Source organism: Clytia hemisphaerica, unplaced genomic scaffold, assembly GCF_902728285.1.
Source record: "Clytia hemisphaerica strain Z4C2 unplaced genomic scaffold, Clytia hemisphaerica genome assembly, whole genome shotgun sequence".
Taxonomy (NCBI): Eukaryota; Metazoa; Cnidaria; class Hydrozoa; order Leptothecata; family Clytiidae; genus Clytia; species Clytia hemisphaerica.
Genome location: NW_027104433.1, coordinates 1551592 through 1575173, shown reverse-complemented (window position 1 = coordinate 1575173; position 23582 = coordinate 1551592). Strand labels below are relative to the sequence as shown.

Below are 23582 nucleotides of genomic sequence, written 5' to 3'. Positions count from 1 at the left end.
TACAAATTTTTGAAATGTACTAACAGTCGGTAACATATTTTTCAAAAAAAATCTCTAAAAATAAATATGATATATGATATTTTTCCTTAATAAAGTTATAAAAAATACTTTTCATTTTTTCGTAAAATATATGATGCGTCCATGTTCAAACCAAGGCTTACTCCTGAGCTGCCACCTAGAATACTTACAACAGTAACATACATATCACTAACTAAAATTTGCAAAACTCAAAAGGCTCAAAATATACAACACAAAAAGTAGATCAAAATGTTTACAAAATTTTTACTGTTTAACCGTCTAAAAACCATATCTGAATAAGAGGACTTGTCGCTTTTAAGATAAATTCAAGCGGGGTCTAAGCTCCTAAATCCGGACCTACCAATGCAGAAAAAAATAATGACTTAGTGAAATGAAACAAAGATTTTCATCTGGTCTCTCGACCTGAAAACGACTCTTGCTTGCTTAACTCGACTGATTTTTCGACCAAGTGTAGGAAGAATTTGGCTACGTATAGTTTTAAAAGAAATAACTTTTTAAATCATAACCCCTGTTATCTTATTTTCCAAAGATCACAACCATCTTTTAGCATATTTTCTCATGTACAAACTGTATATGTTAAGGCAGAAAAATCATTAGAAATAATCCATCACACAACCTCTTCAACATTAACATCGATACTCAAATCATTCGAGTCCAATGATTCGTCACTTTCTCCTTCAACAATATTAACCCGATTCGAAATACGATCCAAATTTAGTTTTTCGACCATTACAACCGGGTTATGATTCGGATTACCTCTCAACTTTTTTGAAGAAGCTGTAATTTCTTCCTTAAGATCAATGTTTTCAATTTTACGTTTCAGATGAGCGAGTGTGGCCACGCCTTCTTCTCGAACCTTTGATTTTAGACTAGCCTGGTCACATTCACTTGAATGTTCGGGCGATGGGTCACATTCCACTTTTCCAATCGTAAACATAGACTTCTTTGAGAATGATTCACTTTCAGTACAAATCTGTTTAGTATCATTTTCAGACATTCCTTCATCAGATCTGATAACGCTTTCCTTCAAATAACTCATAGTATCTTCAACGGCGGTACGTTCGTTGTTTTTCAGTGTAGAAGAATCATGCTCAGTTGTGGAACCATTATCACTGTTAACTTTTATAGTATCTCTTGCACTTGGGCCTGATTGATCTTCATTCCTTTGCTTTGTAGAAAGCATCTCGTTTCCCATGGTGGAGGTTTTGTTGATCAAAGCATTCCCATCGATACTTTCACTTGTCTGTTGCTGCTGATGTGTGTCATTAACGTCTTTCTCTCTAGTGATCGAGATCTTCTCGCCATGGTTATTGAGAACTCCTTTATAATCCAAGTGGGTAGCTTTTTCACTAGCTTCTTTAACCTCCTTTTCAACTGTGGTTCTTTTGGCGATGTTTATAAGACGTGTCTTGGGCGAAGTGAAATCGAGTTTTACGGAAACGATCTCTTGTGATCTTTTCGGTAGCTTTGGTAAGAGTTCAGTCACCGGAATTTTCGGAGATTTCCTTTTCTGTATCTTTGGTAATAGACCAGTCACCGAAAGTGACGGAGATTTCCTTTCAGTAAATTGTGTTTTCGAAAGGATGTTTTGGTCATTATTCGAAACAAGGACATTGTCTATCCTATCAATGTTGACAACTAAATCTGTTAAACTTCTTATACTGTTTGAGGTAGAGTTTAAGTTTGTTTCGCCAATATTTTCAGCGCTTGAAATGTCAGTGTTAGAAGGTATATGACTTTGAACGTTCTGCTCATTTTCTACTGATTGGCTGGGAAGAGATTCAACCTTGATTTTATCAATGTGGAGATTATAAGTACGATGTAGTTCTTCATCCAAGGCTGGCGGGTCATTTTCACCTTTAGGAGCAGAGTTCGCTTGCTTGTCTATACCTGTCGGTTTAAAACGAAATGTAATGTTGAAAATTTAGCTCTGATTTTTCAGTTTCAGGAAAATAAATCCTTATACGAAGAAAAAACTCTTTTCTTCTGGGTGTTTTTAGATTAATTCTAAGGTCAGGTTGCTCAAGGCTTTGTATTTGGATGGACATAAGTTCGAATTGGCCTGCGTCAAAAGCTTGCGGTACAAAACAAAACTATGGGATAGGCTTGGTTTAAGATCCCAGAAAGGCCATGATGATAAAGCATTATTCGATACTCGACTTATTTTTAAGCACTTCCTCTATACCCAATACTAATCAATTAAATTTCAAAGTCTTTGAGAATAATTAACGAAGATAGTAAGGTCAGAAAAGTATCTCAAATATGTGTTATTATACCTGACGAATCAACTATTTCTCGTGTTTGCTTCTTGCGCTCCCTGCGTTTTTGGTCGCGTTTTTGGTTATGTTGGAAAACAATTCTTGCTAAGCCATCCAAAATGGAAGGATTGGACGAGGGCGTCGTTTCTTCATCTCCAGTATCTGTTTCGACATCATCGCTGGCAACTTCAGCTTCCTTGGAATTTGAACAGTTTGTTTGTGTTGCTTCAGTTGCAGAACTATTCCGTTTTAAACGATTAGAACGTCTTGTTCTCGATTCGTTTTGACCGTGGGAGGAATTTCCGTCCGCATTTGAGCGATCCTGAGGAATTTTTATACAAATCGAATTTTGTAAATCATTAGCGATGTCATCCTTGTGCGATTGTCTTCCAAGTCTTTTCACAGACCTCAAAATCTCATTGATTTCGTTATCCGAGTTGTTGCTTTGCCGCCTAGAACGTCTCCTACGCTCCGGTCTGTTATTTGAATTTTGAAAGTCATCAATCGATATAGTTTCAACAGAGCTTTCCTTGTTGTTGTTTTTCGGGACTGGTTTGATATAGTTGTGTTCAGACGGCGCAGATGAGCCACTGGCAGATGGTATCGTATAGTTGTGTTCTTGTTCATCGAACATCGCTTCGTTTTTGTCAAGATCGATGTAGTCTGGATCTTTCTGCTTTGGTCGTCTTTTTCGTGTAGGTAGGGTCTGTTGGCTTTCGTTCCGTTTCTTGTCCACTTTCAATGATTTCGAAATATGGAAATATTCACTTTGAAGTTCTTTAACACATTGTTCTAAGCCGAGATTGGTCAGGAATTCAGGATTAGTTAAGTTTGGAATGATTGTTGGTTTAGGTTTTTGAGAACTCATAATGTTCCCTTTCAGTTTGTCTTTATGCTTCCACCAGATTTTCGGTTGGTGTACGTCAAGTAGGGATCGTATCAAATCATCTTGTTTTGCGTAGGATTTCGAATCAACTGTATTCGTCTGAGTATTGATAGGCAACAATGATCTGTACGCGAGAGAAGATGAGGTAAGCGAAGGCATGGAGTAGACAATCTTCGGTACAGAGAGTCTTGGGATTGGTATTTTCTCATTGTTGGAGGGAAGAAAAAGCGTATTTTGTTGCATTGGATTATTCATGAGGAATGGTTTAGGATTTCCCCTTGTTGTTTGATTTTGTGAGACAATAATATAGCCTTTAGAAGTTTTGACAATGGGAGGTAGGTTGACCTTATTGAGGATTGACTGCAAGGTTTGAGTAGCAGGTACTGGTGTGTTACTTCCTGAAGTTTTCGCTATGAGTACTGATTTGATGATATTGGTTTTTGAGACCGGCGTTGATATGGATGGAGTTGAACTAGTAAGTTTGATAGTAATTGGTACATTGTTATTTTGGTTTGCCGAAGAAAGGATATTTGATCGGTTGGGATCGAGTTGGATAGTTTGGTGTTGACGCGTTGATGTGTTAGTACTGGGTATCGGGATAGAGACAAGAGCTCTTGGCTGATTGTTTGCGGATGTGTTGGTTTGAACAGGCACAAGTACGACTTTGTTGTTACTAATGACGCAACTCATGAGCTGTGAACCACCACCAGTACAGTTCTTAGAAACAGAGATGAATTTGGATGGTTGTTGGATGATGGGCGTCATATTTGTCATGGTGGTTGTAGTGGGCGGTAGGTGGTTTTGAAGAAGTAAATGTTTTACGTTATTGTTGTTCGGTATAGTTCTTAACGAGGATTGGGTGACTGAATAGGCTTGAGTTGGATTTGTGCGAAGGTTTGCTGTTGTTTGTGTAGTTGTTCCGACATTAGGTACACCTATTCAGAAAAAATAAAATCATAAATGCAAATTTTAATTACGCCACTTTTACTTGTTTCTGGTAGTGCTGTCTAGTTTTCATCTCAAAAAAGTTATACCTGGTACCTATGTAAGTGGATCAATTTACGCGAGGATTATACTTCACGAATTGTTAGTTTACGAAAATCTACGAGATTCAATCCTCACGAAATTTTAAAATCGGGAATTTCACTAAAAGCCCTAGGTTTTTTGGCAAAACCTCTAGGAAAATAAAGGAAATTAGTTGAAAAAGAGATCGAAATTATTTTTGAAAAAAAATTGTCTCGCAAAGATATCTGCTCGCAAAAATTCACCACCTAAGGTTCTACATTAAGTGGTGGGTAAAATAGATATTTGAGTAGAAAAACCATAGAGATTATTCCTTTAGGAACTGATACAAGGTTAATTGGCTGTGAGGATCGAAATCTTTCTTGGCTTTTCCGAAAGGGTAGCTTGATAGTTAGAACAAAAATGTCTGAAAAACTTGACCTTAGGGCCAGGCCTATGGTCAGTCGAAAGTTACGCAACAGTTCAAATATAAAGATGAAAAAATAAAACATGTTCAAGTTCAGGAGTGTGTTGAATATAGCTTTATTCGTACCTGATTGCAATGTTACAATGACAATGCCCTTGAAATCGGGAACAGCAGCCGCGCCTGTCTTCGTTGGTGCCTGAAAGTTCAAAGGAACTGCTTTAGCACAAGTGGATATCGATTTAGGACGGGTAGAAGTACAGGTTTGTGGTGGAGCTGAGGTTAGCGGTTGATTAAGCTTTTTGTTTCTCTTTGCTTCGGCTGTTATGAGTTGAGCAACCACCTTAGGGAATCCTTTAGCCATTAGATGGTCAACATTTTTAGTGTCTTGAGGATTCAGCTTTGACGGTGCATTGTTAGAGATTGTTTGTTTGCGAGCCTGTACTGGTTCCTGTTGAAGGTTTTGAGAAAGGTTGGATGATGGTATTGGGATTTTGATGATAGTTGGTTCATTGGTGTTAGTGTTGGCGGAGCCTTCTATCGAGGTTGTTGGTGCATCAGAACATGGGATTTGAACAACTGCAGCAAATAAACTGTCAAGAGTGCTGGTGGTTGCCTGAGTTGGTGGTAATTGAGATACGATATTAATGCTTGTGTTTGATGTTAGTTGTTGTTGGGGACTCGATGGAATGGCTTGGACTGTTGATGAGTTGCTCCCTAATAGAAAGTCAAAAAAGTTTGAAGAGCATGAACAAATGGAAACTAATGATTTGCTTTTCATTTAAGCTTTGCTATGTAAATTCTCGCGATTTTATATTCCGTATGTATACTCAGTGAACAAAACCTTTTGCTGTCGAGACTAAAAGAGTGGGAACAAGCTACATGCTAAATGAACCTACCTGAAGGCTAATGTAATAAGAAAATTGCGAACTGAAAAATCAGAAAAAAACCCGAGCCAATCGCGAGAAATGCTCATTTTCTCTACAAATGACAGAAGGGAAATTACCCAAGCAAATGAAAAAAAAAATAATTTTTACGGTCGTAAATAATTTTCCGAAAAAAACAATTTTTAGGCAGTTTTCGGCCCAAGTCAAACAATGTTAAATCTCAAAATATTCGAATCGCGCTGTTGACGACCAGAATTGACAACAAGATGGCGGACTAGTCAGCTCTTAAACTGGACACGCTTCCTTTTATATCTAAAACCCGATCCAGTCAAGTAGTTAAAGATCAGTGGTATGAAAACTTACCTTTTGTAGTGTGATGGCCAACTTTTTGACGCTGTCTTAACAAATTTGCCAGCTCGTCCATCTTCGAAATCAAATCACCTTTTTCTGAATTGGTCTGCATCTGAATAGATCAAAAGTTTTTTTATCAGAAAGTCTCACTGGTGTCAGGCTAAAACCAGGTGAAAGCCACCTTAAAGGCCCCAGCTTATTATAGCCATGATGCTGTAAAAGAACGCAAATCAGCAAACTTAGAAACAATAACTTTCTACTAGAGAGACTCGGCAATCTATTAGAATAAAATATCTTTCCAAACTTGAAATCGAAAGGAGGGGGAAATGTATAGCACGGAACATTGGAAAATTTTAAATTTAACAAAATAAATGTTTCATTGCAAATTTTTATTGTCATAGAAAAATGGTGAGAAAGTTTGGAAAACTTTCTAAATTTGGGTTGATTTGTCTTGATTATTTACCTGAAAAGAATTAAGCGGAAAGGAAATGACAGGGAGTTTACCACTAACCTGAAGAAGACTTGTTAATTCTGCAATCTTCAGCGACATCGGGTCATCAGATGGATTAGGTGATTGCTGATCGTTCTGACCGGAGCTGGTGGTGATTGGCGTCGATTGTTGAGCTGCGCAGTCTGTAGGTGGTTTTGGGGAGTTCTCTGGCGATGGAGAATCTAAATTGATGGTTTCTATAACTTCGTCATCTAAAGATTGTACCGTATCTATCGTTGGTGTTTCTGGAGGCGACATTATGTTGCCAATGATTAATGGTTGGTTTGGTGCATCGGATTGTGAATAAGATACAGCAGTGTGTACAGGCATGTCTGGGAACTTTATTCTCACTGAATTGACCTTATCGGAATCGTTTGAAGATACAGGATTGACTGATACGTTTGGTGAGTTCAGTTCACCAATTGGTTTATTGATTTCCATAGTGGACCATGTAGTTATCGTCGAAGAATCTATTGTTGTTACCAAACCTGTTGAAGATAGCGATTGTGGATTGGTTGGCTGTGGTGGTTCTGTCGAATATTGATCAACATTGAGATCTTTAGGTCGTCCTGGTGAATCACCCGGTGAATCTGAATGGATAGTTTCTATGAATTCATTTTCTAGAGATTCTGATTCTGTTGTTGGTGTTGAAGTTACGTTGCCAATAACCAGTGGTTTGTTTGGTGAATTGTATTCTGATTCCAGGTCTTTGCCAATGTCAATAATGTTGAATGACCATGATTTTTTGGTAGATGGTTTATTGGATATTGACGTTTGCGATGGATTTGAGGATGTGACGGTCAAAGGTTCAGCTGCCAGTGTTGGTAATTGTTCTGAATCATCACCCTGAAGGAGAATGGTTGTTCCTCCAAGTTTGTATGATTGAGCATCTACACTTGGGGAAGGTTGAATAGAAAACTTGGATGTTTTAGAGAAGACTTTTCGTTGTTGGTCTGAAGTTGTTGTTGGTCCGGTGGGTTTATCTTCCCCAGGAGCATCAGATGTAAGGTCGATGACTTGCGCTGGAGGACTTGGCGGTTCATCCTCAGTGACGCTACAGGAGGCTTTGTCTTGTACTGGTGTTGGTGTTTTCATAGCGTATAACGAACGCTTTCCACTAACAATCGATGATCCTTGATTCCAGGGTGAAGTTTCGACCACAAAATAAAATGAAGGATCTTGCGTACGGTGTGCATCCAGCGTTGGAATATCAACATTATCTTGTATTTTAACAAAATGTCCTTTTTTAATTGCTTCAATCAATTCAGCTCCGTGTAGACCAGTTTTAATGTTGTTAGATTTGTACAAATCATTGTGAAATACCAGCGTCACGTGTTCATCCCAGGGAGCAGGCTTGACCGTCAGCTTCCAGGTGGGGTGAACTCTTTTCACTTTTTCTAGTAATTGGTAGTCTCTATCTCGTATCTGGACAACACCCTTTTTCTGCAGACCGTCAATGATTTCAATGAGATTATACCCAAATAAAATGTTGGTTTGATCAAGTGCATCTGTAATAGAATGCGTATTGGCTTTATTTGGAGCAGCATTGGGAAGACCCGCTATTGGTTTTGATGTTTTTGGTGATTGTTTGGTTGTGACAGAAGGCTCTGACAAGCTGCTTGGATTTTGAAGAATAGAGATGTTGGGAATAGCCGTTGTTGTTTGGGACGTATTTGTCGGTTTGGGCAAGATAGTTCGTACGCGTTGATGATTGAGAGATGTGATCGAATCTTGAGACTTGAAACATGTAGGTTGGTTCTGTGAGCTGGATGTAGTAGTGACTGCGTTCAGAGAGACTGTTTGAGATGTAATCATTGTCGAAGGTTGACTTCCTAAGTCGAATTTGGATGGTTGCGAATAAGTCATTGCTGCCAAGTTTTCAAGTGACGATGTTACTTGAGCCGTCATCGATGGTCCAGAATTCATCATTGCAAATTGCTGGAAATCAATTAAATGACCTAAGTTTGGTTTCGCTGAAGATGAATTTGTGGTGGTTACAGTTTCCTTACTGGAATCTTTGGAGAGTTTTTGATGAAGAGGTCCAGGAAGATCGATTGATACATTTTGGCCAGGTTGAGTTTGATCCTTGGGCTGAGAAGTTGGAAGTTTTTGAGCAATAACCCATCTCAAGAATTCAGCAACATCTGACATCAAAAACAATACATTTGATTCGACAGCTTTGATGGCCGATGGTATTGAAATAACAGTTAGTTTCGATAGTGCTGACATAATAGGACGTCCCCTTACTACCTGATTGCTCATTATAAAAGGTTCCAAAACACCCCTGACATCTGTAGGCAGGTTAAACAGTTGGGCTGGTGAACCAATTTTACTACACTTTAACGAGTATTTGATTTCATCGCTCACATTATCAACGACAGCATTTATATGACCAGCTTTTGAAGAGAATATCAATAAAACTTGTGGTTTTGACGTCTTCGGTAAGACTGCGGTAGGAGTGTTCATTTTTGTAAGCGCTGCCAGAAGTTTTATCACGTCCATCTCAAAATCAGGTGAAGGAGTAGTAGCTGTTATTGAATCCTGAAGAATTCTGCTTAGTAATGAGATCTCCATACTGGAAAGCTTTACGAAGATGCTTTGTTTTGGTGCCGGTGGTTCATAAGTTTGTATGATCTTTGATGGTTGGATGGATTGTTGTTTTTGTTGTTGTTCACGGGTTATCGGGATTTTATTGGCAGGATGAAGGCTCTTCGGTGATTGAGTTGTTAACCTTTGGGTTCCAGAACTACTTGTAACCTTCATTAAGCCTACAGACTCCATAGCCTGTATTTTAAGGATTTTAAGGAAGAGTTCATTCAACTGGTTGTGTACCTCTGGTGGTAGCCCACGGAAATGACATTCGAGTGTCATTGAGACGATTGTTAAATTTCTTAAAGCATATTGAATTGCAGGTAAGGCTACTGGTTTCCTTTGAATAAAGTTTTCTAAAACTGTTTCAATATCTCTTGGTAAATCGACAATCCCTGGTGGTCGACCGATATTGCCAGACTGGAGTTTATATTTAGTTTCAGGTGTCAGGTTAGCAATGATTGCCATCCACCACGATGCTTTATTCTTGAAGACGCTTAAAATCTCCGGTGTGGCTGGATCCATTGATTTCACAATCACTTTGCAACATATATTCACTTTAGCAAGTAACCCATTTAAATAGCGGTGGGTAAAATTCCTTTCAGGAATAGAGGAGAGGATAGGTGCTGTTAGTGCATTTTTTAGGATCAAAACAAGCAGAGAAGCACTGGGCACGGTTAACTCCTGGATACTTTGTATTAATTGTAAGGGTGAAGCGGGCTCAAGTTTGATAGTGTTCTTTCCTTTGACGGGCTGCGAGTCTTGTACTGTGAAAATAAACAAGCAAATAAAACTATACTGTTGGACTGAACCTAGCCTCGTAAACATAGGTGAAGAAGGATCACCGAAAGACTACTTTAAGGGTTATCTTTAAATGCACAATTCCAACTTAATGGATGTACCTAAAGCCACTTATTTGAAACTTTCGACTACTGAAAGTCAGTCAGCTTTTCCCTTCTCTTTAAAGTAAGTAGTCTCAAGGAACTTAGAAGGTCGGTCTACTAAATTTGTTTTCATCCATTTTTTCTAACTTACCTTTAAGAACCGCCAGATAGTCGTTCAGATGTTCAGCGACTTTGGGTTTATCCAAAAGCATTTCCACCGATTCTTGGGCTTTCTTGGCAACGTCAATGGCTTCTTTTTGAAAGGCTTCCATCACAGCAGCGGTGCTGGATACGGTAGTAGAAGTAGTATGGGTCTTATGTGACGAAAGTCTACCGGAGGTTGTCGCGAGAGGTGCTGGTGCGCATGGCATGATGGTGGGAAGTCGGTGTTTTTCAGGCGGTAACATCGTATTGGAGGGCGTAGCGAGAGAGGGCGTAGCGAGAGAGGGTGTAGCGAGAGAGGGTGTAGCGAGAGAGGGCGTAGCGAGAGTGGTCGTTGCTACACGTGGCATGATTGGAACGTATTTGTTGGCATATGCTGGCAATTGAGGGGTGCTTAGTGTTGTTTTCAGTTTGACTTGAGGCTGAGATGGTTTGGGAGGTTGCTGTTTGTGTTGCTGGAGTTGCGAAGCCACAGTGTTATTGGTTGTGTTGTGCACCAGTTTTACGCCAAGTGTTGATGTAGTCACTGTATTTGGTGGAGCAGCTCGAATGATGATCGGCTAAAATGAAAATGATTTAAATGAATCAATTTTTCCTTTCATCGGAAAGAATTAAAAATGAAATGTTCACGATACCTAAAGAATGGTCGCATTAAAAAGTATCATAAAAAGCATATCGAATTACCATGGTAGCAATTATTGTCTTTTTCAGAAATGTACAAACATATAAATAAGTTTTACTGTGAAAGCGATCCGTAGTGAAACGGTGCGGAAGGTGTTCTGGGTACCCCTACCTTAGGTATATAGCTATCAAAGGATAAGCCCTAGGGTCGCCTCCGACCGCAATCGTCAGACTACTATGATAGACTGGTTCAAACAAAATCCTTATAAGGGCCCCCCAGCAGTTTGCGTGAATGTGTGAATAGGCTTAATGCATGAAAATTAAAAAAAATTGCGTGAATGCGTGAATTGGAAAGCTTTCAGTGAACAAAAATTGCGTGAATCGCGAAAAAACATTGCGTGAATGCGTGAATTGAATGTTTGCTAGGGGAGGCTCTTATAAAAGGGGTTGCTTTTCCATAATAGTGGATAGAAAGGATAAGCCATCATAATAACGATGAACAAAGAGTGAAAAACAGGACTCAATGGTACCTGGATGACTTTTTTTACAGGAGCGGTAGCTGTTGAAATGGAAGGTTTCATGTGAGCCATTACCGCAGAAGAGTTTTTCATCAACAATCTTCTAATAATAGCATTCTCCATAATCACACTGGATTTCTTCACCTTCAATAAACCATTTGCCAATAAGGAATTTGTCATCTTCAATGAGGTGCTTGTTATTATCACTGAAGCATTTGTAATCTTTGATGAAGAAGGAATTGTCTTCTGACTCGCCTGCAAGAAGAGAGTGTCTATGTAGATATGGTAATTTAGCAAGACAGAATGATAAGAATCGCATATTCCTGAAGGAAAATCCACTCTTTCGATCAAGATTGACTAGCATTATTGCTCAAGTGCTATTATAACTCCTGTCTAATACTTATCAGAGTGAGGCGGAACGAAACTCTGTTTTTTATGGGGATACTTAATGACGAGAACTTAAAAAAGTTTATAGAAACAGCAGTTTTGCCAGAAAATTGGTTTTTAGGCCTCCAGAGTCGTCCGGGCTTACGCTGTAAGCTTACAGCGCTGTACTGGAGCCTTAGTTAAGCTTATTACTTAGAGCTAATAAGCAATATGGACTTGACTCTCGAAGTCTTACCGAAGATTCAACATTACTTCCAGCAGTTGAACTAGTACCAGAATTGACCACGTCCTTTTGAGTGCCAAATTTAACAACTTGCGAAGGACCAAGCTTCAGTTGTGATAGACCGATTGGTGTATTTAAGACTCGATAGGTTACTGGTGATGATGAAGAAGCAGTTTGATTTCTTGTACTAGTGATCACAGGAGGATTCTTAATTTGACCTGAAAATAGATGATATAATAAATTACAATATATTTTTACAAGTAGTCAATTATGCACGCTACACTAAACGAGGCTCAGCTTCAATATCTTCAAATCATTTTTAAAGACCCCAATAGCTGTAGGTAAAGGTCTCGTTGGGTACGAAAAGCTTATTCCAAGGGGGCGAAAAGCTTATTCAAAGGGCCCGAAAATCAAAATCAATAAAACACCAAGATATTCATTCAACCAATAAAAAAATTGTAATCTCAGCACAAGTTTTCAGACGAACAGACATTCTAACATTTAGTCGTATGGGTTTACCTTGGCTGACTTTGATTTGAGGGTTTGACCAGGTCGGTTTTGTTGTTTGTGGTTGATTTCTGGTTCTTTGATTCCTCGTGTTCGGTTTGTAGTCACCGTCATCACTGATGTCTGAATCACTAGAAATGAACGAAACTTTCAAGTAAAATAAAGGGTGGGAGGAGAATGCTTGATTTATGCAGATGAGATGGAGTTTCTATAAGATACTTTAATAACTTTAATAATTGGTCATTTAAACGAATAAAAACAACACGTTCTTTAGAAAAAGTAACAAAATTGTTTTATTACTGGTTAACGACCAACCAAATCAAATAAGAGCTTGTAAAAACTCCATCTCGTCCCGATTTATGGAAAGGGGATGTTTGGCTTATATGTGAATGTTATCTAAGTTTCAAGAGGTTATTTTAGCTTTATGAGAATAATAATTTCATATTGGCCATCGTCTATATTATTTTCGGTTCCAATCTCTTCGACATTAGAGGACGTTTAAAATCACTATTAAAAAAAAACCAAAAGTCCAATACTGCTAGGTACTTTCAAAAGTACTCTCAAAAGTACTCTCAAAAGTACGAACGAACGAACGAACGAACGAACGAAAGAAATTATTCAAAAATCACCTACCTGCCAGATGACGGACTCTCAGGAACGAAATCAGAATCACTATCGTTATCAAGTTGCTCATCATCATCCTCGTCTGATTCTCCTTCAATTTCTTCAACATCAGAATCTCCAACAACAGATGTCGTGCCAGAGGTGCTCTTCTCTTCAATGTCTCCAACAGGGCAACTGAAATCTGTCAATAATGCCGCTATTTGTGGTGGTGATGATGATTCTACTTGCTCTGCGTCTAACTTTTGGCGTTTCTGAAGAGAAAAGAGAAGTGAGTAATTAAATCTACAACACTACAAACCGCACTGGGCTCAACTCTAGTATTATTTGCATCATTCGAAGGCCCAGTTGTAAAATTGATAAGCTAAGTTTGATCAACAAAATCTGAGGGTGTTCGAAGTCTAATCACCTAACGATGTCCTAACTTTGTTTTTTAGGTGCAAAAACTCGTCCCAGGTCCCAAAAATCAAAATACTTGAAAATGAATAGAACATTCCCAGATATTCACCCAAGGAGCAAGTGTGCTAAATTTCAGGTAAATTGGACTTCTTTTAACGTCTGGAGACTGTGCCAAAGTTTTAGCCTTGTTAGGGCGAAAAATTCACCCCCAGGCCCCTAAAATCATAATTTTTGAAAAATGAAAGAAACACCCAGGAGCCGAGTTTTTAACTTCTCAAAACTTCTGAATTTTGGAGCCTGTATGTGTACAGATATTATCAGATTCTAGCTTAATTACTAAGTTGAAAATTCATAGAATTGTATTTCACAAGTCTATTGACCTCTACAAAATATATCGGACGGAGAATCGAGACAAAAATACCATTAGATGCTACAAAATCCTCTACAACCTAATAATCCTCTACAAAATAATGTTGAAGCAGGTTTTGAAAAATCAGTTTGTTGCTAAAGGTTTGATGAAATTTTAAAGTCTCTATACAACATTGACTCACCTTTAACAGATTTACGTCAAAAAACAAGATTAAACTTTTTTACCTAAAGAATTTCAAGGAAGGGATTTTTGGATTATGCGATTAGACTTAATAGAAAAAAGTGCAGCTTACACTATCAGCTGTATTTTTGACAGGGCTTGAAGCAAATTTAGATTTCAGTTTCATTCTACGAGCAAGGTCAGCATCATCATCATCAGAACTGGCATCACTTGGCAAATCCTCCTCTTCTTCCTCCTTCTTCACTTCATATTGACTGCTGTCGAACATCTGTTGTGGATAGTGGTAGCCAGTATTTGAGGATTTGATTTCTGGCTGGTCATTATTGCATTGATTCTGAATCTGTTGCTGAGATTCATACTGGTCATTGGTGAATTTAGCTTGATTTTGATTATTGTCTGAGGTTTGTTGATGCAGATTTTCGGATTTTTCCTCTGCTTGATTTTCATTCTGTTGTTGGTCATTGTTGTTCATCATGAACAAAGATTGAGCAATCAAGGCAGCTTCGTCTGCTTGGATACTGGTATTGTCTGATGGTCTTTCTTCATTTGGTTCCAACTTGATGTTTGCATCATTGTATTCATCATAACCGAGGTCCTCCTTCTTGATTTGGATTGAAGTTAGATTTGAGCTAAAAGATCATGGAAAAAATGAAAAAATTGAGCAGTGGGTCAATCAGGGGGGGGGGTCAGTACTAAAATCTAAGACATAATATGAGTACTAAAAGGGTTTTCGAGAATTTTTGGCATACCACCACCCCATTTTAGAGTCAGTGATATTTTAGTACATTTTTGGTGACATTTTGTCATAGAGACCACCCAGCTTTGGCTTTCTCAGGAGAAATTTTTGTCTTGTCTTGACCATTTTTCTCAAAAGTGCTGATTTTTGCAACATATAACATTCATTTTTGCAAAAAGTGATACTTTTAAACAATACTGCTTTATGAATCAAGCAAACATTAAAGACATTTGAATGAATGCTAAAATAAATGAACTCAGAAAATGTTGTTAAAATCAAAAGAATTCAAGTGTTTTTTGAAAAATTATAAAAACTTTTGAGAAATCACGAAAAAAATCTGAAAAAAATCCAAAAATATGATGAAAATCACTATTTTAAAGTACCAAGTAGGTCAAGTAATTGTAAGAACATGTTTTTAATGATAAGAACCAAAAGTCTTTTCAATGTTAGGTCTGGTTAGGTTTTATATAAATCAGAAGAAAAGAAAGTAAATGTAAAATTGACCAGCATTCTGGAGGTCCACCACTGTACCTATCCATTTCAAAATGTTGTCAACTTTGAAGCTTCAATGAAAAATCGGTTTGAATGCTCTGTTGAATTTTCTCTGCACCAGAGGTTGTTCAATTTCAGATGGATCTGACATCATCCTGGCAAAAGAAAAAGTAAATTTTATTAATTTTTATAAAAAACTATTCAAAAATAAAAAAAAATACGTCATTATAATTCCTCATAAGAAAAATGGTTTCAAATTTCAATTAAATGAAGAGTTAAGTGCATCAAATGTTCTAAAGTCGTTGCATTGATACCTCAATTTATATACAGAGATTGATGGTATTGAACCCTAGTAAACTTATTTTGATGGGTCATTCATTTAATTTGGTATATACACAAGATCAAAAGTTAGGCTAAAATGAATAATCATTTTCTGAAAATGCACAAAACTGTCAAATATTTTTTTTTTAATTTCTATACTGTAGAAAAGTGATAAATATTGAGTTATTTTGTAAACATTGGTGAAATGTTTGGGTTCTTTAGCTAAAGGAAAAGGTGTTTTTAGGACTTGATTGAGTTTTATTAAAAATCTTATTATTTACAGGAATTTTTAGAGTTATACATGTTGCAGTCATGATGAACCAATTTCAAAAGGCAAAAAATGTAACCTGATAACAGCTGCATATTTTTCTTACAGGCATGGTAAACCTCTGAAGGCACTATTTTTTTAAACTTCACGCAACTTTGTTCGCATCTCCAGCCTTATTAGACAAGCGTGGTCCTCACAAATTTGAGATAGCTTATTCGTCAGATTGTTTTGTTTTCACCCATCTCTGTAGAGCTTTAGTGTGGTGGGTAGAAAACAATTATGATCTGATCTCAGGTTAAGAAAACCTGGCTCTGACTCTTTTCTACTATAAACTGAACTTAGCAATAGACAGTCTAAACTTAAACTCCTATATCAGGATTAGAAACTAGGCTAGTCTTACCTCTTTTATCTTTTCCTTTACAACAATACAATGCTGACAAGTTGACACAACTAATGTGTACATGTACATTGACAAGTAATCCCTGAGAAAAGTTTTTATAGAAATCTGCAACAAAAACGAAAGTGGTCTCTTCGCAGCTCTTTATCAAATTTCCACCAATGAGGTTGCTGCATTTCAAATGGCCCTTCTTTTTGGCACCTGTGGCCTCTCAGTGCCTTGCACCTTGCACGACGGACGACTGTAAAATCCCACCCTTCATATATTTGTTTCAATCCGTGATCTGTGGCTTAGGTTTTGTCTCATCTTCAATTTACTGAAGAAAGCGGGAATTTGATGCGAGAGTTAGATTGTCAACAAAGTGCCGTAAAAAATCATTGAATAAAAGAAGAACTTAAATCTTAAATATTTTCATTTTGAAGAATAGGTGCAAAAAAGTAAAACATAGAAAAGTTTCATTTTTCATTGCTTTAAAAATCGAAATGGGAGATTTGGAAAATTTTCTATGTTTAGTTTTTTGCACAAACCCCTGTAACTATGGTATGGCGTATGGGCGAGCACCCCGTTGCTAAGATGTTGGCTTGAAATCGAAAATGAAACCACTTTAAACGAAAGTAAAATCGGCCTGTATTAGAAATTCCGTAATCTTGATATACGAGTTTAAGTCTATACTGATAGAGCCAGATAACCCCTACACACCCCTTTTCATAATGTTTTGAAGTGTCACAACTACAAAAATAAAATAACGACCCACGGTATGGCTGTAATATATATACCCCGAACATATTTTCAAGCCAAAAAAACAAAAAATTCTTGTTGGTCAGAACATTGATTGATGTTTTGGTCAAGTTTAGGCCACAAAAAAAAATTTGGATTTTCACCTTCAAAAACCTGGCCAAAACATGTGCGGGTCAGTTCGGGACTTTTTCAAGTTTGAAACAACTATCAAATACAACCTTGACACCATCATGTCGTGTTGAATTTGAACTCCACACTGACTCCATATAAATGACTCCAACGCAACGTCAAAAAAGGATAAAAAATATTACAGTAAGTAAAATGACATGTTTTCTAATTTTGTTTTTGTGTGTTTATATTGTTATGTTTGATGCTGAAGATGTCAATTATTCAAAATGGCATTGCATTCTACACAAAAGATCTAGCTAAAGAACCCTTGTGGTCAGCCAGAGTGTCAAACGTGATGTCTAACCTCCGTTCAACGAGTTTTTAACTACACTTATCTTATCACATATACAAACACCTGATTGCAAACAACTCTCGTTGCGGCTTGTTTTATCGCATCCGATCAGATTCTAGTATTTTCTCTTGCAATCATAATGACAACTATTAGTTCTATTAGCTTAGAACCTTGGCTACCTTGTGGTGGGCTGTGTGGGTATTGACTATTGTAGAGAGGGTGAAAACTAGTTTCAATCAGCAATTCCGCCCCTTCAATTTTTTTCGTTCTTTCTAGTCCGTGGTAATTTTCCGGGGGTCAGGATTCGATTATCAGTTAGGGTCAGGGTTGCTAGTAACGGCTTGTCACTGTGCCGGGTGCATACTCGGCGCCTTTGGCCCCGCAGGGTTGCTAGTAACGGCTCGAATTTCAGTCAGGTTTAAAAAGGGGTACTTTCACCCATATTATAATAACATTACCCCCGTCTTTTGCCAGTTTGGTATAATATGTTATGAATTGCGTAATTCTGCTGTGCGACGATAGCTCAAGTGGTAAGGCGTCGGGTTAGGAAACCAAGGTTGCTTGCATTTGGTGGTTCGAACCGAGGTGTGGGAGTATAGTTTCAGAATCAGCAAAATAGCTTCAAATAGTCAAATGCAGAAAAAAGTAAGTCCAGAAATCAGAAAAAACAGAGTTAGAGACAGGAAATAGAGAAAAAGAGGAGAAGGGCGGAATTGGTGATTGAAACTAGATCTTTCCTGTAGAGAGAGGGTCTTTTGCATTGCAGAAAGAAATATGACAGGATAACCAAATCAAAATACCTGAAAATCACACTTTAACAAAACAAATATACAGTAATCAGAACGTGTCCAAGATTACCAAAGTTGGCAAAGTGTTAGAGTGGAGCGCCTGTTAGAGTAGGATGTAAATTTTCTTTCTTTTCCAAAAAGTGTAAAAATGATCACATTTTTCGGCCATATTTGTTTACATCTTAGCGATTTCCCGCGAGAAAAACTTGGAACACTTTCGTTTTCAAAAATATAAGAAGACAGTGCTGAAAAACAATCGAAAATCAACAAAAAGTTTAAGAAAAACTTACAAAAGTTTGCATCGTAACTGTTTGTACTAAATAAAGCAATGGAAAATTGTTTGTAATAAAATCCAACATGGGCATTTTAGTTTGTTACAAGTCTACCATCTTGTTTATTGATTAGAGACTTGATTGGTTTATTTTTCACGCATGCGCAACAAAATATGCTACCATTATGGATTTTTCAACCAATCAAAAACACGTACTTCAGTGAGCAAGCTGCATGCGCTGCGTTTGGAGTTTCGCTTTCAAGTTTTTACGGTGGCCCAGAAAGCTCAACAAAGAGAATATCGATCGGTAAGAGAGGAATCTCGTTTGATAGAGAGGAATCTCGTTTGATACAGAGAGGAATCTCCAAGAGCAGCCACCGGCTAGAAAATACAAAATATCTGTTCTTGAGGTCTTTTTCTCTTGGAGGGTTGGAAAATACTATCTGTTCTTTGCCCAGGATACTCCTGGAAAAACTTATCTGTTCCGGAAAAAAAATGGATTCCTGGAAAATGTATATCTGTTCTATCAGAAATTTGACGCTCCTGGAAAATAATAGCTGTTCTCTAGAGATAAGGTGGTTATACTATTGGAACAAAAAGATGTCTCCAGGAAATTTGATGTGTTCTTCATAACATTGCTGGAAAATTCCCGGAATATTAGATGTAGTTTTCTTAAATGTGTCCTCCTGGATTTTCTGAACAGATATTTTCTAGGCTGTTCCTGGATTTTTCCTAGGTGTTCTTTTAGGATATGTTTCCTAGATTTATTCATAAAATTTCTTCTCCTGGAAAAAAAGAACAGATATTTGGAAAAATCCGCCGGTGGCTGCTCCTGAATCTCGTTTGGTGTAAAGAGGAATCTCGTTCCATAAGAGAGGAATCTCGTTTGATAGAGAGGAATCTAGTTTGATAGAGAGGAATCTCGTTTGATAGAGAGGAATCTCGTTTGATAGAGAGGAATCTCGCGAGGAATCTCGTTTGGTGTAGAGAGGAATCTCGTTCCGTAAGAGAGGAATCTCGTTTGATAGAGAGGAATCTCGTTTGATAGAGAGGAATCTCGCGAGGAATCTCGTTTGGTGTAGAGAGGAATCTCGTTCCGTAAGAGAGGAATCTCGTTTGATAGAGAGGAATCTCGTTTGATAGAGAGGAATCTCGTTTGATAGAGAGGAATCTCGTTTGATAGAGAGGAATCTCGTTTGATAGAGAGGAATCTCGTTTGATAGAGAGTTATCTGATATTCCGATGGTGTATTGGCGGCCGCCCACGCTAAAGCTCTGAAGGAGCGGGCCAATATCATCATCGGAGACCTATAGTAGTCATCGTTTGATGTACCACATCACAGTCGTGTCTAGCTGTCCTTACACTTTTTGCTTGACTATCGGTTGCACCCGAGCATGAAAATCTCTGCTGCCTGAGAAACCTTACAGAAAAATGAAAAATGGTAACCCAAAGGTTCCAGATGTTAAAATTTTCCCGACCTTCAGAGCTTTAGCGTGTCGGAAGAAAATTTCTACATCGAGTACCAGATAAGATAGAGAGGAATCTCGTCCGATCGGAGAGGAATCTCGTTCCGTAAGAGAGGAATCAACGGCAACTGCAACGGCAATACGTGAAATCGCGTATAGGTGTTTAGTCTAGCAAGCTAGACGACTAATTTGTACATAGTAGAAATAAAGCAAAAAGTAATGAATGGAACAATTCTAGTCGTCTAGAAACGCTTTGTGCACTAACTCCAAACAAAAGAAAAGTGTCAATATTGCAATTATAATTTTTTCCTGCTCAAAATAATTCTTGAGAAAAAAAATATGTGTGGATTTGTGTATTGAAAGTTTTTCATTTGAGTTGATTTCGTTTTGAGAGTTTGTTGTTGCTTGGTTTAGAAGAAAATTGGTAGGCGCTCATAATTTTTAAAATCACAAGCTTCAATTGGAAGCGTTGCGTAAAATAGCAGCGCAACCCTGGGGAAACGCTGCGAAAAACCGCAACGTTGCGGATCTATGCAATTTGCCGAACTGAACTAAGCTGTAGGTATGATGAGTCTTAAGCTTGAGCCTAGTCCCTTAATTTACCCAGTCCATTAATGCTCTGCTTTTTTATGCTTACTGATTAAATTTTGTCGGCGGCAAGGGCTGAAAACACTGTTAATCAGCAGCTTTTCGCCATATTTTGCTTGTTCTCCTATGCAGCTCCTATTCTAGCAAACGCCCAGGCGCCATAGATTCTCTTGTGTTCATCGGCAACGTATTAGTAAATTCTAATAACGGGAGTTGGTAAGACGGAATACCTAGCCTGAATCATAGACCTCTGCAAAACCACAGGAAGCATAAGCACGAATCCGTTATAGTATGATCAAAATAACAAAAAGAATTAGTGTTGGAAATTTAGAAAAAAATTTATTTGGCTTTAGTTTGACTTTCTCTGAATTTCTAACCAACCAATTGTTCTCAATTATTAGGAAGATCGCGAGATTAGTTCCCGCTTAAATCAATTCCTGACTAAACAATTGTCAGTATCTCATGGGAAATGATGGATGAAGCAATTGAAAAATGCTTTGGTATTATTCAATTTTATCATATAATATATTTTAGCAATGGTTAAAACTTTCTTCTTTTTTTCAAAATAATAAACAGCGAGCCAAAAAATGAGCTTCTTTTCTTACTTACTATCTATGTACAAAATTGCGCGCTTCCAGAATGGCGTAACTATGGAAAAACATCGCGTAATAGTTAAAAACTGTATCGTGATTATTCTATTGAATTGACGCGATACTTTTCCAGATATCTTGATTTCGGTTTTTAGAAAACCTTTTTACTTTTAAAATATTATACTAAAACAGAGAAATCAACCCTATAAATATTAATATGAGCAGGTGTTATCAAGGACACCATTTTATATAAACATCTCAATCTCTCATGTACAAGGTCCTTAGAGGCTACTTAGATTGAGATAAAATCTCTTTGTGACAAGAAATTGACGTATAGAAACACCTCAAATATCAAAAATTAGCTTTTTCAGAAAATAAATTAATTGTCTTGAAAATATCATAAATTCAGAACTTGAAAACTTGAAATCTTTTCTCGAACGAGGCTAAAGACACAAACATTTTATACAAAAAAACTACAAAAATAAATGAAAATTTCCTAGAAATCAGGACGATTTTTGGACCATCAAGATCAAGGAAAGTATCCTAATCTCAAATCGGTTGAAGAACTGTCCCTGTTCATGAAAAAAACTCAATAATAATAAAATCTACAAAAGACAAATAAACAAAAAATGGTTTCAATAAAACAACAAGAATAAATATCAGTAAATACACAAACAACCGCGAAAAAAAATAAAGTATAGATAGAGCCTAATGATGAACATACCAAGGATCAAATTCAATCGAATAGAATAATAAACAATAATTAAAACAAAATATACTAAACAAAGGTTTTTAAAAGGAGGATTACTGTAACAAAAAAAGGTATCTCTTGAAAATTGAGATTTCTACAGGTTCTACAGAAATTTTTGCCCCACTTAAAAAAGTTCTATGCTAAAAAGAAAATAGTTTTCAAGTTCGAGAGATTGTCGAGAAATTCGAGGAGATAAATTTATATCCTCTAAAGTCCATAAAATAAATATTATTAGAAAATAACATACAACATGGGCTAGTACTAAATTTAAGTAACGAACTTCCAAAAAAGGGGTCTCGAAGTTGAATTCATTGTCAAGTACTACCAACTCCAACTGTCAGTCTCCATAATTGTTACTGCAACACTGTTGAAACTCTCAAGATGTCACCATCACTGTATCTCTGTAAAGAAAAAAAAAAGAATAATAGTATTAATTTCAGTCGCCCTCTGAGGGTTACAAAGAGGAAAAATCCTGAAATCTGGGAAATATCCCGAGATTAATACCTCTCAAACAGTGGCGTTGTGGCAGGGGGGGCCGGGGGGGCCATGGCCCCCCCAGCGGAGCTTTTTTGAAGGGGCGCCGAAGAGCAAGGGGCGCCAAAAGAGATTTTTTTAAACGCCCCAATCTTAAAAATCATACTTTATGCGCCTTAAATTGCGCCCAGGACCAATTTTACTGAGATAATTTTTAAATATAATTGCAATTTTTTTCGCTCGCTTCGCTCGCAATACAGTTAAGTGGTAACTTTTTTGATATCTAGCTAATTTACAAGTTTTTTTTGTGTACAATATAGCATTATTAAATGTAAAGCTAACTGCGTCCCAAGACCAATCTGCTGACAACAATATTGAAATCATAAAACATCTATTTTTTCGCTCGCTTCGCTCGCATAACACATTGTTTCTTTAAGTTTCATTTCACTCTAGCAAGTGTAAAATTTGTCTATTTTTATTTAGTGATTTAGGGTATCTTGGCAGTTGATTTAAAAATATTTTCTAGTCGGCCCCAACCATGGTGGGGCCTGTTTTTCCCTTTTCCATTCATCAAAGATAAATCTACTTTTCTCCACTAAATATTTCCTTCCTCATTATGCCTAGGCAAATGAATTTGGTAAAAGTTTAGAAAATGATGGGTGGGGACACCACTTTGAAAAATTGGAGGGGGGGGGGCGCCATTTAAAAAAAATTGACTTTGGCCCCTCCAGAAAAATTTTCCCACAACGCCACTGCTCTCAAAATGTTGATTTTCAGGAAGTAGTCCCGCTCAGAATCTATAATTACACAGTATTATTGAAAAGATTTCTACAGCAACCAGTCTACAGAAAATTCTTAATAATAGGATTGTCTTTGACCGGAATCCATCACCGGTTCGAGCTCTGATGTGCTTATTTTTTTAGCAATTTTCAGCCTAAAATGTTCTTAAATGCGTTATTAATTTTTCAGACTACTGTAAATCGACAATATGATACAAAATAAAGAGCACTTAAATTTAGCAAAATTTAGACAATATTTGACACTCGACTTTTGAAGATCCACCCCTAAATTCGGTTAAAAACTGCTTAAAAAGAGGAAGAAATTGTAGTTTCTTGTCATTTTTTTCCAAACGGAGGCTGGGCATGTTCTTAAGATGTTCTTAATTTTTCGACGAATTTCAGCCTATATGTTCTTGTAAACTAGGTTCTAATAAAAAAAAAAACGTGTAGTGGTTTTCAGTAAACCCTAACCCTTAACCCCCACTATTATGGAAGACATTCGATTCGCTTAACCAATCATCTCTTCGAATCGGTTGCTTTAATCCATAATGGTGGATTTCTGATATATAAAAAGGAAGGTCAAAGTAGACTTACGCATGCTGGAGGTATTCTTCTCGTTCTTCTTTGATTGCCATCGAATTTTCTCTGTAAACAAAAACGAGAAA

At 37.3% G+C, this 23582-nt stretch overlaps 2 protein-coding genes across 8 annotated transcripts in view; both read right to left on the bottom strand.

The window, feature by feature from the left end:
• LOC136820700 (mucin-17-like) lies at positions 1–18401 on the bottom strand. Of its 2 annotated transcripts, none has more exons than XM_067076906.1 (13): positions 18289–18401; positions 15066–15181; positions 13911–14427; positions 12862–13103; positions 12241–12359; positions 11734–11939; positions 11124–11366; positions 9962–10532; positions 6359–9693; positions 5860–5959; positions 4739–5326; positions 2316–4118; positions 1–1929 (listed from the first exon to the last, which is right to left on the bottom strand). In XM_067076906.1, exons 2-13 carry the CDS (start codon positions 15071–15073, stop codon positions 647–649), a joined length of 9015 nt encoding a protein of 3004 aa, XP_066933007.1. In that variant the 5' UTR covers positions 15074–15181; positions 18289–18401; the 3' UTR covers positions 1–646. The 2 variants fall into 2 exon arrangements, with proteins under 2 accessions (XP_066933007.1, XP_066933008.1); XM_067076907.1 differs by lacking the exon at positions 18289–18401 and adding an exon at positions 18011–18194.
• Positions 18402–20826: 2425 nt separating this feature from the next.
• Positions 20827–23582, bottom strand: part of LOC136820704 (forkhead box protein P4-like) — a 61917-nt gene continuing 59161 nt past the window's right edge. For all 6 annotated transcript variants that reach the window (XM_067076916.1, XM_067076917.1, XM_067076919.1 and 3 more), the window contains 2 exons: positions 23512–23562; positions 20827–22065 (listed from right to left, as the gene is read on the bottom strand). In XM_067076916.1, coding sequence (XP_066933017.1) covers positions 22041–22065; positions 23512–23562 — 76 coding nt within the window. In that variant the 3' untranslated portion in view covers positions 20827–22040. The remainder of the gene's footprint in view (positions 22066–23511; positions 23563–23582) is intronic.

Coding starts and splice junctions, on each gene's coding strand:
- LOC136820700 (XM_067076906.1), bottom strand. Junction 11,940..12,240: donor TCAAATCAAAGTCAGCCAAG/GTAAACCCATAC, acceptor ATCTATTTTCAG/GTCAAATTAAGAATCCTCCT. Junction 5,960..6,358: donor AATTAACAAGTCTTCTTCAG/GTTAGTGGTAAA, acceptor TGATCTATTCAG/ATGCAGACCAATTCAGAAAA.